The sequence below is a fragment of the Drosophila mauritiana genome, chromosome 3R (assembly GCF_004382145.1).
Source record: "Drosophila mauritiana strain mau12 chromosome 3R, ASM438214v1, whole genome shotgun sequence".
Taxonomy (NCBI): domain Eukaryota; kingdom Metazoa; phylum Arthropoda; class Insecta; order Diptera; family Drosophilidae; genus Drosophila; species Drosophila mauritiana.
In genome coordinates, this window is record NC_046670.1 from 10,438,969 (window position 1) to 10,453,268 (window position 14,300).

General features: G+C 44.2%; 1 protein-coding gene across 20 annotated transcripts in view; it reads right to left on the minus strand.

The window, feature by feature from the left end:
- LOC117146088 (collagen alpha chain CG42342) overlaps positions 1-14,300 on the minus strand; it is a 68,383-nt gene that overhangs the window by 17,025 nt on the left and 37,058 nt on the right. For 11 of the 20 annotated variants that reach the window (XM_033312057.1, XM_033312056.1, XM_033312051.1 and 8 more), the window contains exons 3-8: positions 4,181-4,260; positions 3,709-3,816; positions 3,520-3,588; positions 2,782-2,835; positions 2,484-2,654; positions 1,983-2,088 (exon numbers count right to left, since the gene is read on the minus strand). In XM_033312057.1, the coding sequence (XP_033167948.1) occupies positions 1,983-2,088; positions 2,484-2,654; positions 2,782-2,835; positions 3,520-3,588; positions 3,709-3,816; positions 4,181-4,260 (588 nt within the window). The remainder of the gene's footprint in view (positions 1-1,982; positions 2,089-2,483; positions 2,655-2,781; positions 2,836-3,519; positions 3,589-3,708; positions 3,817-4,180; positions 4,261-14,300) is intronic. The other 9 variants (XM_033312053.1, XM_033312046.1, XM_033312044.1 and 6 more) reach the window with 3 other exon arrangements.

Genomic DNA, 14,300 nt, shown 5'->3' on the forward strand with positions numbered 1-14,300 from the left:
TAGCCCGGTTCTTTCCGCTGAATTTGGGGAAAAATAAATTGCAATTTCGTGTCCATCAACGCACCAGGGAAAAGTGGATGGAGTTCGAGCCTACAGCTCGGCGGAAGTAATCGAATGCAACTGAAGCTGCAATTGCTACTGCCGACAGATATCGCAGCATCAGATCTTCCAGCAAGAACTCCAGCAACAATGGGCCGGCAACACGAGCATCGTCATCGCAATCACATCGAAATGCCACTGCGACATCGAAGCACTTTGATGCCAGCCACTGATAAGTTGGTGGAAAGGAGGGACAGTGGACGAGGGGTAAGTGGCACGGGGAGGTGGCACACGCGGGAGGGTGGATGGGCGGAGGGGCAGATGGGCGTGGGTACTCGTAATGATGCGGGCTGCTCAAACCGCAGCAAAGCGCTTAATTGATGGCGTTGCTTGCTGGCCTACGAATGCTCAAAGGCACTAGGGGCACTCAATCACGGAAAACTTAAATAATAAGTAAAGTACAATTCACATTCATCCCTTCACACCTTTTATATAAATTGTAATTAATGAATTTGATGTAAACAATTAAATTAAAATATTTAATGTCCTAGTTGTTCTAGTTATTGTATATTCGAGTAACTTAATCCATGATTCCCCACAGATATTTGACCACGGATAAGTCCATAAAGCAATGCAAGACATCATATACTTTTATGTAATTTAAAATAAATTAAATTAAGATTTTATTGCTGGATTTTAAAGCCAATGTGGTTAATGGACATTCAATGTTGTGTTAAACGTAATTTCAAGTGGGCGTAATTGCGGGGCATTAAAGTGAGAATACCAGAACCGAAATTGAATTAAAATTCTATTCTCCCAATAAAACCTCAGCGACGGATCATCAACACCATCAATCCGCAATCCATCATTGGGTTAAAGAAATTTCCAGTGTCATCCGGACAAGAATTTTATGGGCCATCAATCCATCTACCGCATCCATCAGCCTGAACTCGTACGATTGCTTATTTATTGGACGCACTGAGTGCCCCTAGTAAAACAATACTACAAGCTGTCCCACTGAGGTCGGGAACTAACCCAAACCAACCCAATCCAACCCACTCCATCGCATCCAATCCCATATTGTTGTACTCCAACTCGATGGTAGTCATGCTAATGAACCGCTAAAAGCAACATAAATGACATAAAGTTGCATTTTTACGACTGCGGCCAGTGCCACAAGTTCTCGGGGTCTACAAATTTTTACGAGAATCACTAGATTTGTATTTGATTCCCGTGCTCGTTTCAACTATTTTGGAACGGCATGTTTTTGGGCTATTTTCGTGTATTAAATTCGTATAAAGTGCAGAAATGTGTTGGGGCCGGATCATAAAAGCGAGCCGAATGGAAATTCCATTGTTGTTGTGGGCGGAATGCCAAACTCCCAACATTTCTATGCGCATTTAATTGACGTTGAAGTCCGAACTGGGCGAACAGCAAAGGTCGTAAAAGTTATAGCAAAATGCAGCAGCGGAAAATGAAATTTTAAAATTTCCAAATATGGCGGAATCATCGAATAAAATATTTAAAATATGTGTGAGGTCATAAAAAGCCGAGGGGAAATATGTGAAAAGCGAGCGATGCCGCTCTGATTTCCATTTAGGCGAGTCGACCAAAAATAAAGGCACATCTAATGGGACACCGCGCTAGTCAATGGCTCTATTAATCGAGGATGGGGGCATTGGGTCTATATTTCGTGTTCCATGTGACCATGCTCTGTGTGAGCTGTGAGAGCATTTCCCAGTTGCGGATGACAATAAATTAGGCGACCCGCAGCCGCGTGGCCACACTTCAAAAACTCATCGAACGATCCATCGATTCGATGCCCGAGCTGTACAACAAGTATCTTTGTATCTAAATCTGTGTATGTGTATATCCGAATGCGTTAAGTGGCTGTTGGATGATGCAAGCACAAACAAACACACGCGCCTTCAGCTGGCACTTACCAGGTGGTCCCGCTGGTCCCGGCGGACCCTCGATGATGCCAGTGGGGAACTCGTCACCCTTGATGGTTGTGGTTAGTCCACGATCGCCTCGATCGCCCTTGTCGCCCTGGAAAGAAGTCCGCCGCCAGAGGGTGAGTGAGTCATTGTGGAAATTAAGTGGAAAACCGAGAGTCAGACAGCCTTAATGCATAAATAAACGATAAATACTGCGGAAAACCCGAGACCCGCACCCAACATAACGACATCAAGTAAATGGGAAAGTCGACAGAACAAAAGAGGACGACCCGACCCGACAGGATGACAGCGAATCACTGGGCGTCACTTAAGCCGTAGCCGTGTTTATCCAACAGATACAAATAATGCATTAATCCTGGTGACATCTTCCTCCCCAGAATCTCGTTATTGTTATGGGTGTGTGCGTCCTTATCTGCGCCTTTTGTTTCGGTTCTCTTCTTTGCTCTCATGTACGATATTTTCGGTGAATCACCGGCAAAAACTCACCTTCGTGCCAGGTGCACCGGCCACGCCGGGCGGTCCTGCGACTCCTGGCTGTCCGGCCTCGCCCTGCGGTCCTTGCGCTCCGGTTTCGCCTGGTGGTCCTCGCTCGCCCGGCACACCCGGCTGGCCCGCTTCGCCCGGAGGTCCTGGCGGACCCGGCTCACCGGGCTCTCCCTGTGAGGACGAGGAAACATGTTTATTAGCTCAGGATCTCCCGTCGAGTTGACCGAGGTTGGGGCTCGTGCAGGATATAAACTAAACACAGGACATGCTGAGACAAAGGAGGTGCAAGACAACTCACCTTCAGCTGTATGACTGTGGAAGCGGATACATTGACGCCTGCTTCTTGCAAGTCCTTACAGCGTCAACCATACCAACCAAAACAACAAGTTTTAATGTAAACATAAAAAAATATTAAAAAACCAAATGGGTTATTCAAAAACAATGGTTAATAAATCATCAAAATAAAGTTAGTTTCAGCTGCTGCAAAAGCTAGATTAGCCAAATTAAAAGCAAATAATCCAAATTAAATGTTCTTAAAGGGTAACTCAAAACTACGAAACAAATAGGATGGAAATTCCATTAAAAACTACCAAGGGATCTGTCCGAAAACTTGCCGCGGCCAAAGGAAAAGAAAGAGGGAAGGGAAAGTCTACCAAACTACGATGTTGCAACAAATTTATGGCGCAGTTTAAACAAAAGAGCCAAGGCAGCAGCACAACAGGACAACAGACAGGAGACAACTTAAAAGCATTACAAACGAGAATGAAGCGAGACAATAAACACAACTCTACACAACTAAGTAAAAGGACGAGAGGACTACGATGACTGGACCAGAAGGACAAATCCAGAGACCGAGCGACTCAGCCAAGGACAACAAGTTGCAAATAATTTGTTGTATGCTACGGGCTGCCATCTCTGGGCCATCTGCATTTGGCCCCTGAAAAATGGTCTTGACCATGCCAACGTCTAAAGTGTAACGAGGAAAGGGGAGCCCAAGTGGCAAAGAGTACGGTTGATGAGTGGGTGGTGGCAATACCTTAACAGCAACTATCTCCGCATAGCCCAGCGTGCCGCCATGCAGCGTTGTCACCGATCTCTTCAGACCCTAGGAATGCAAAGCAATTTGGATCCGGTTAGACTCTATTTAATTTGTAGCCAGGAATTGCAGCAGCCTTAGCGGATTTCGAGAGCTGGAAGTGGCGGCGGAGCTGGAACTCCGACTTACCTTCACGGTTTGGAAAACATCCATGCCGGGGTGGCCGACATCGCCCTTCTGGCCCTTGTCTCCGGGCTTGCCCGCCGCGCCCTTCTCCCCACTGATGCCATTCAGGCCCTGGATAACGAGAAATGTTTAATGTTAACTTAAATAATAATACCATCTTCAGCTTCTACACATTTGGCTTAAATTGTTCACATTTCAATGTTTGGAATTGCAACTTCATTAGAGGATGTTTAGTACCATTATACCAGTTACATAAAAACGTGTTTTTAGTTCAAGTTTAGTTAAGTCGACCTATTGTGTCTTTAAATATGAATCATTTACTTAGTATTAAAATGAAGAAAGCATATCTGTAGAGACCTATATCTTTTTTAGTTGTGTACAATTTGTTTAATATGTTACGCATCCGATTGTCAACTTCCATTTGGAAGTTCCTTGAGCATATGGACTCCATTTCTTGTTCTCAACTGCTACTTACCGGATCGCCCTTCTCGCCGCTATCTCCTTTCTTGCCGCGCTTCCCTCGTTTTCCCGGTGGACCGGGCGGACCTGGAGGACCTGCAATGGAAAGTTTCGAAGTTAGTAGTGAAAAGCAATCTAAAGGTCGCCTCATTAGTTGCCCATTGAACTTGCCGCTGACCCACAGGAAACTGGTTGGCGACGACCAGTGGCAAGCCATTTCCTTGGGTCACATCTCTTTGGTCCTCTTGCGAATCCCCCATTTCCCCATTTGCCGTTAAGCTACTTTTTTGGGCGTTGTTTTTTGCGCAGTTGGCGCAAATTCATTTAGCTGAAAAATGACTTTTCGCAGCATTTTGTCACGCTGCGGGCTGAGAAGCTGTTGCTGGCGAATGGCGGGCACAAAATATTTACAACCACTTTTGCTGCTATTATTTCGGTGCTGCGAGGAAACTTTATCTACCCAAAGGATCCAAAGGAGCAGCAAGGAGCAGGACAAAGCTGCAGTCGATGCTTTTCAATTATTTCGCATGCAATTTTCCATGGCATAAAACACCGAGCCGAGGTCCTTCGTGTCTTGTAATTTTCCACTGCTGCTGCTGCCAGTCTGCCCATGGCAATTATTTTTATTAGAGCCGACTCGCTGCACTTGTTGTTTTTTGCATCCACGGAACAGGAAATTAACACCTAAAATTCCAAGACAAAGGCACCAAATGGCTGTTATATGGTCCAATGTATCAGTCGGAAGGTGTGAAAATGTTTAATTAAATTAACAGACAACAGCAGCAGCAGGTCGCCTACAGGAAACCCCATCCCCCCGTCACTTGGAAGTTTTTAGGGCCGTTCCATATAATAATTGTTGTAATTAAGTAATTTCGTTTTTCTACTTCTACGCTGAAAAAGAAGAAGTAAAAGACCAAGAGCAGCAGGGTCTTCGAAAGGAAGCTGCCCTTAATGCAGGAAACGCCGGCAAACAATTTAAATTCATTTCGCGCTAAAATGGCGCCGCAAACTACCAAAGGCACGCGCGCCTCCTGTCGGTGGGTGGTAAAATGGGTGGGCGCGTCGCCCGTGGGCGTGGCCTTGTTGCAGACTATGTTGAAGGTGCGAAGTGAGGCAGGCAGCATGACTGCGATGCCGGTGCCTCTGATGCCCCCTACACCTAATCCACGGATGCTTATTTAATTAAAAAAAGATTTCTTTCTTCACGCACCCGGGAACAAGAAAGTATGGAGGCAAATAAAAAGCAAAATATCCCAGATATCCCAGAATATTTACAAGAAATGTTAAGTAAATGTTTGTAGATTACCTGGTGGAAGTTTTCGAAAAAATCCACCATGGACCATTTCCCAAAATTATACATTTTATTATAAATAAAATGAAATTCCTTTTATGAAGTATTTCAAAGATTGTTTAATCAACTCCGTCGTATATTATTTATCACTTCAGTGCGCAATTTCTGCATAAATAAATAAGATAAATAGACTATTACTTTTTCTCGAGCGTCTGTCGTCTTGTGCTATCCTAATTAATAGATCTGCTAAGAAACCCCAGGAACTGCTTCGTTAAGCCATCCATGAAATTTGCCTAATCTTCGAGTTGGCCCACTGTTCTTCGTCGTCGCAAATTATGCGCTTGCAGCACTTGCCAAGTAATAAAAGCCAACCAATTAAGCGTGGCTAAGACCCGGGCCAGAAACAATGAAGGAGTAACTCTGTCCGGCGGGGTGTGCCAAAGTTGGAAGTTACACAGATGGGATGGGGATGGCGATTAAAGGAGGGACTTGGGCGTCAAGTGTCGTAAGCCAAAGCCAAACGGAAAGCGTTGACGCACGAAAAAAAAATAGAATGTAAGCAACGGAAAATGCGGGGGAGGTGAGCGGGAAAATGAGTCCTGGAAAAGGGCGAGCGGAAGGCCTTTGTGAGCGAGCGGAAAAAGTTAAAATTGCTCTTAATCTAATAGCAACATAATAATCATAATCATAACATCGTTTGCCTTCACATGGGTGCCCTCTGTCTCATTCTTATCCGGGTTTCCCAGCTTTCCCGGCTTGCACCCCTCGCCACCCCGCCCTATTCTATCATCGTTGCCATTAACGCCGCATTTTCCGTATTATTTTCGCGTTGATGTCGCCATTTTGGCTTACAGTTTGTTGGCTGCTAATGGCATTTATTTGTTGTGTTTTCCCCGCTCCTGTTGATACTGCCGCTTAATGCGCTAAGAAATCTTATTGTGAGCACATACAAAAATATATACTCGCTTATATATATATATATATATATAGGCTGTCAGCCCAACTAAGTGCGCAGCCAGCTGATGAAGTTGTTAAGTCGCAACTTGTTCTCTTCCGCTCAACTTGCTGGCAATCCTGTCGACTCCAATGTATTTTGCCGCCTCTCCTGATCCTGACGACGATGATAATGATGATGGTGCTGGCAATTGAACGTACTCGCACATACATACGTGACAACGGGGTTATAAATCTATATCGATGGCATTAGTTCAAGTGCTGCATCAGCTCAGTCAGCATCAGCCTGCCACCCACTTCGCCCAAGAAAAAGGGAATTATGTCAAGTTGTGAGCGTAATAAATACTCGACTTGGCATCGTTTACGTGCGTACAACACCACGACAACACGTACAACAAACAACGGCTAAACAAGTTGGCAAACACCCCAGAGAGCAGAAAATGCTGGGCAAACTCAAGGATCCGGACTCCAACTTCATCCCCCATTTCCCAGGACAACCAAAATGGGTCCGCACCTGATCGGGGAATTGAAGTTTCGCCGGCTGCAACATCAACTAACTTTGCCGCCACACTTGGGGCTTGTTCATTCTCCCAGAGATTCATCTAATTTGCCAACTTGCCGGAGTTTTGCAGTTCAGGATTGCAAAAACAGCAGGGCAAGCTGGCATTTCGGGGTTCAAAGACTCGGTTACTTGGTTCAGTTTGTGGTCAAAGCTCAATTGATTTTTTACTGAAAGGCTAAATCTTTTGGGCTCGATTTGAATGAATGACTGATTGGGTGGGCGTTGGAAAGAATTAAGCTGAAATGATTCACTTGGAATTTGGCCAAGCGATTTGATTGATCAGGTAGGCAGGAAACCAAAATGGCTGTTAACAAGTTCAAGTTCGTTTCGTTTTCCTTTAATTTAAAGTATTAATAATGCAGAAAGTTTTCCCATATTAGATCTAGCTCAATTTTAAGACCTGATTCACGCCAACTTTATTATTAATATTGTGCTGCGAAGCATATTTCAGCCATAATAATCTCGAGAAACTTTTATTTATAAGCGCACCTGCTGCTTGTCTTTGAGCTGTGCGAAAAGTTTTGCGGGCTAAAATCAAATTCCTTAGCTTTAAGACAGGCACTCAGCATTTTCATTAGCTGTGCTTAAAGCGAACGCATGAGAGGAAAATTAAATTTTCATTTAAAGTAGTGCACAAAAGTGCGGAAACAGCCAGTGCAGCTGGCCCGCAATCCAGGATCCCTGTCATCCTGTCAAGGACGTCTGTGCGCAGCGCAAAATGAACTGCCAGCCAGGAGTGAAACTTGAAATGCAAACATTGATGGCAAACTTTTAACTTTTGCCGTGACGTGTGTCGTCCTTGTGCTCGGCTGCTCGTCTGCGCGCCGGATTCGCTCCCCGGTGTCCTTCGTACGTGCGTCAGCGACAGGCAAATGCAGGATTCAGGATGCAGTTTGCAGTTTGCTGAATGCTGAATGCAGAATGCAGCCAAATACAAAATGGTAAGCATACTTAAAGCATTTGCTCGATGTGCTCCTTCCTGTTGCGGACATAACTGCAAAAGTTTTCCCAACCAGCCTGCCATTCCCCAAAGGAGTCACGCATTTCCCAGCTTGCCCCCCACCCACCTCATTTTCCCACCTCTTTTCCAATGCAAATGAAATTACGTAGCCAGCAGCGATGGGTGGTGGCACGCATTGAAACAAAGGACGAGGGAAATATGCGAGCTGCTCAAATGCCAAAAGGCGGGCCGAATGTTGTGTTGTTTGTCTGCGAGTTGCCACTGTAAATCTTTAATAAATGCGTCTTGCTGCACAGGGACAATAGCGGAATGCGCATGGGAAGCCCAGGAAAATGCGGCGCTACATTACATCCGAACAAAAAGGGCGGCGACTCTCGTCCTGGCTCGCTATCCTCGTCCTTGTCGTCTGCTGATATGCGATACTTTCCATGCGAAATAACTCTTCTTCCATCGCCCTGCTCTGTTGTTGTTTTTCTGCAGCTTGTCGTCTTTGCCAGCGGTGTTTTGTTCGCAAAAGTGTCTCATGTTGTCCCTGGGACTCGGGAGCAAACACACTCTCCATTCTGGGCGACTGTAATTGTAGAGCGATTCGGTTACTTCCTGGAAACCCACTTTATGCCCCAGACAACGAGAAGAGCAGCAGAAAAAACGATAAGAATCCCTTGGCTGAATATGATTTGGTGATTATCAGATGGGCGAACCCGTTTGGGTTTCTCTGATTTATCATATGCCTGCTCATTAGGAGAAAAACCGGTTCTGCATATACATATGTACATATGTGTATACATGTATGTAAATGTGTAAGCAATAAATCAAGAGACCGAGACAAGTTTCCCTATCAACAGGTCAAATTAAATTTAGGTGGCCAATTTAATAGGCAATCTTTGCTCTGCACTATAAATCAATTGCAGTGGTAACTATGAACATAACTAATTATTTCGCCCGAGTGGACACAAATGCACCTTAATTGACTTATGTACGTCTTATGTGCAACATGCGTAACCATAACCCCGCAAATGGCAGCATCAAATGGCCAGATCATTATAGCTGGCACATAATCAACAATGGCCAGGACCAAATTAGTTGCCCTCGGGCGTTGTCTGAAGTTCGACAAATGCATTATGACAAACTTTTATTGGCACTGCGTGTCTGCATGTCTGTATGTCTGTGCGTCTGTGTGTGTGTGTGTGAGTGAGGGGAAACGGAAGTAGAAAGACAGGAGGAAGTTACTTGGGTCCTGGGATCCGCCTGGTTTTATTTACAGGCAAACACATTTTCACGAGGTAAATGCCTGGCGGTTTGGCAAAGAGAGAAAACCAGACAGCTAACACACACAAACACACACGCACACAGATGACAAGTGCAAATGTTTGGCAGCTGGCTGTTTGCGTGTGTGTTTGTTGCCATGGCCAGAAGGCAAATGTCTGACAAATCTGTTGCATTATGGAATAGCAGCAATATGCTGCCAATCCTGTACAATCCTGCTCTCGCATATCGATTTGTCCACGCGTCCTTGCCATTATTTCCTCACTAATTAAACGCCCGAAATGCTGATTAGTGGCAAATCCTTCGATTCTTCTGACGACCGCCAACACGGCGTATACGTAATTAGAGTGTGTGTGTGTGTGCAGCAACAGGTGGCTCTTATGGCGCAATTAATTAGCGCAGCCACGCCCACGAACTTACTTACTCACAGCCAGCCCGCCCAGCAATTACACATGTAAATGCAACGCTCGACAAATGTTTTGTGGTTTGGCCATAAATATTATAGGTAATTGCCACCGGAGGGGCTGGCAAAAAACCATTCTTTGGTTAATTGTAATTTGCATTCACTATCCGCACACGGTTTTCAATTCGCTTTTGCTATCTGATTGAGTGACGGCTTCATGGCTTTGTGGTCTCGTTGGCATCTGGCTGACCCAATCCCAGTTCCAATTCGTATCCAAATTCGAATCCGAATCCGAAACTGAATCCCAATCCCAATGCCACCCACTCCATGAAATTCAACAAGCTGACAAATTAGCTTCACATTTGTTTGTCATTTCACTTCGGTTGGCTGCTGCCACCGGAAAATTGTTGTTTGCGGCTTATTGCTTATTGCTCCTTTTTGTTCTTTACTGTTTGTTATTTATTTTTTGGTTTTTAATGCAAATTGCATAATTTATTGCAGTTCCTGCTTTGATTTATCGGCACATAGTTTTTTATTTGCTTAAAATTAATGTTTTATTGTTATATGAATTTATGTGGAATTTTTATGATTTAAATGGCATTTTACGATGCGTAATGTGCTTTTAATAGAGCAGCGGGGAATTGAATTCACTTTGATATTTATGAGAGCGCAGTGTTTTTCGGAGCTGCTTTTGTTAAGCGTTAATAAAATAATTCATTTTCTCTGCCGTTCGCGCGCTTTCATTTCCCCAACCAGAGATTTGCATTTCGCTTTTCTTTGCGACACTTGGCTTTTCCCCGCTTTGCATTTTAAATGCAATTTGATTAAACCACATTTCGAGTGGGTGTCTGGCTATAATTTGCATTGTGACAACTAGGACATCCGGCAGTCAACTTGTTTTGAATCATCATTGAAAAGCTTTGCAATGCGAATATCTGATTAAATTTAACAAATACCAAGGACTTGTCACATTTGAAGTCCTTTCTCTGCGCAAACACTCGATTTGAGACGTTTGTCACAAACTTTAAGTCATTTGATTTGATGGTAATGTTGTCACTTATTTTCAGAGGTCCTTAAAGTCCAGTTTATTAAAACGCCTGTCGGTTGATGCGGACAGCAAGCGAGAAAAGGAAAAACCCAAAGGAAACAAAAACGGAAAAACACGAACGGTGAAAAACACTTGTAAATCCCTCGGGATTTTACCTTATGTTTAAGTAATTGGTAAACGGTATTTCGGATAAGGCAAACTTGTGTATGCCAACCCTTTTTTCCGGCATTGGCCATCAGTGGCCTCGAGATTTTAATGCTTTGGCTTTTTTTTGCTCTGTTTGTGTTTTATTTTCGCACACAAATAAATAGAAAACAAATACGGGACTAATAGAAAATCCAAAGGATAATCCCTGGCAAGTTGTTGTTTTGTTATTTCTGGTCCAAAATAAGCAATGGAGTATCTGCAAAACGCCAAAACGCGATCCAATGAACAGAGGCAAAATCTAAAACAATTTAAACGAAAAACTCCGTGGAAAACAGCACAGAAAAGGAGGAACGATAATCCCCTAGAAAAATACGTGGGCGGTGTGGGTAGGGTAAAGCCCTCTCAACAATAGAAAGTGTTTGGCGCTTATAAGTAAAAAAAAAAAAAGAAAATGAAAATAAGAATTTCATTTCACTTTCCGCGCGTCTGACACGCTGTTGACTGATGGCTCCCCCCGCCAGCGTCCCGCTGATCGAATGGCATTAGCATATTTTCCCAGTGGCTCTCCAATGCTACGCGGTACTTTCAATACGCTTCCAAGCAATTGCACAGTTGGATATAAAACGGCGAGACCGCAGAGGGGAATTGGAGCCGTCTTGGTGGAGGAGCTGCCAGGGACAACGGCTGAAGAACAAAGCAACACTCATTCTCGATGCTCGGGTGTATTCGCATGTAAATGTATGTGCCGCGGGTAAATCAAGAAATTAATCCCTTCAGCAGCTGCGACAGCTCCAAACAAGTAATGAAAGATATTTTCCCATTTCTGAGCGCCTTATAAACACAACAATGAATGGGCGAATCAAGCTGATGAAGAATGATATAATAACAATAATAATAATAATAGCGGATCTGAATCCTCCTGTCCGTCCCTATTCCAGATGAGCCATAAAAAATCACAGCACCCACGGCGGCGGGCAATGACAATAAAAAATGTGACAAGTGATACAAAGTAAATACATGCGAATATGAAACAGGCAGAGGAGCAATGAATGGCAATATGTATCCGTATCTGTATGCATGGCCAGCCGTATCTGTATCTGTATCTGAATCTGTGCATTTTTTGTCAACCGCCTTCGAATGGTTTATTTGGTCGGCTGACGCCTTTTCCTGTTGCAGCTCGTGTGTGGCATTTGTACGGATTTCTGCACTGTTCTCCGCTGTGTATTTATTTTTAATTTTTTTTTGGTTTTCGGGCACCATCGATGGGGGTAAGCCTCTTTTTATGGCCGTAATGGAATGTAACCGAGCCACTGGCACAATACAAAATGCAGCTCACATATTGCCATTGCCCGATGAGTTATGGCTTAATTGTGATGTCAGCGTCGGCGGATGAGGTGGCTGACCAACCAGCCATACAACTTGTTTGACAGTCCTGCAAATTGCAGTTCCTTTGCTCGTTACCGATTGCGGTATACCCTTTATTTCAGTCCGCAACGTGTGATGCCTCAGCCAGTACAACCAATTTTCCTTATATATTTTCAAGAACATTTAAACCGAAGATAAACCATCAACGGTTATTCATCACTCGTAATCGTAACATTATATATATAAAACTTTCCAATCACGATGAAATGATATGGGAAAAGCACTAACAATAATATATATAATCCAACAGAAATGGAACATAAAAAGACCTTATTGCTAAATAGTTGCAGACACTTTTACAAGCTATTTTCTCAATAACTCATTAAATATCTTAATTTCTTTGAGTGCATAAGCAAACTATCAGATCACGCTTCAGTAGTTACTTCTTATGACGAGCTATACCCGACGAGTGTGCAATATTCCCAATAAATAAAGGAAGAGGGAACACAGTCCCTCTTGCTGACACCTCAGCTTCCACTTGGGGATACGATGGGATGAGATGAAGTGACATTTACACAATGGTTATGTTGCCGATATGCGCGATATGTTGGAGCCATCACTCATCTGACGATGTCTCCTCCGTTACGAGAGCACTGATGATATGAATGAATTATGTGGGTGGTATAGAGTTGCAGGAATGAGATGGCATGGCATGGGATGGGATGGAATGGGATGCGTTGGATGTGGGGGATTGTGGGGTGTATGGGGATGGGTCTGTGTCGACATGCGTTTAACTTGCGGCAATTTTGTAACATGGAATCTGTAGACGAGCAGCTGACGATGGGCGACAATGTTGGAAACATTGTTGCAGTGGCAGCATCGGCCACAACAACAACAACAAGAACTGGAGCAGAGCAGCAGAACAGGAAGATGGGCAACCTGCAGCTGACGCTTTTGGTGGCATATGTGCCGGCTTGAAGCTCTTGTGGCATTGTTCGTGTGGCATAATTTAAATAATTGAAAGTTTTACGCTTACGCGCATAATGCAATGCACTGGCAGCAACAGCTGAATATCCGGATGCCCTGATGGCTGAAGCATCCACATGCAGATGCACATGCACATGCACATCCATATCCACATCCACGTTCATCCATCGTGCATCCAGTATCCTGCTGCATCCGTTTGGCAGCTGTCCTGGCGCTTTAATGAGCAAATTACAGGCGAACCACCGCCGCCCGGTTCTGCGGCAGCTACATGGGAATGAAATTAACCAATTTCACTCGCAAATGCAAATGAGCAGCGGCTAAAATATACCACGACTACATGTACATTTAAATGGTCCACTCGCATCTGTATGCGCGTCCTGCGTTGTTTAATTTTTTGCCGTCGGCCATGTCAGACGCGAATTCAAATTAAATGATCACACTGCGCCCAGCGCAAGTTCAAATAGACAAATGCGGCGCTGCCCGGGGCACAGATAGAGATACGCAGATACAGATGCGGATACCGGCAACCCTTTGTGCCACCACTTCCTGCTCCCCTTTCGGGCGCGTCTATATGTATATGCCCCCATTGGTACGTGAGTGCAAACTGCTTACGTTCGTATCATACAAATCATGCAGCTGCCATAAATTCTAAATTGCCAGCCATTTTAGCAGACACACAGCCCCACCAGACAACGGAGTAGATGGATTCTCGGGCGGAGGGACAATGGCTTGGACATTGCCGCAGGTTGACTGATAAAAACGATGCCCCGGCCGCCGCCGATGGAGCGAAAGCTGGGGATTGCCACAGTGGTCCTACGGCTGTTTAAACGCCAATTTATAATAATGCCTTCACATTTGCTGATAAGCATGCAAATAATTGCCACAACGAGGCAGTAAACTCGTTTTGTAATGGGCTTTATACTCGAACTCGAGTTATTACGTTTCCCTTTACGCAGATGCAAGACTCTGGCCATATTTTTAAGCTGATTACTGCACACAAACGATTCGGTTTGGCTTTGGTTTGACCAAATTTATTCTTCAGGTCAAGGGCTTAAGGTTTTTGGCCAATTTAAAGCACATTACTGCACACCAAGCAATCAGTTTTGTAGTACATTTTTAACAATAACTAAAAATATCGAAAAAGAAACATAT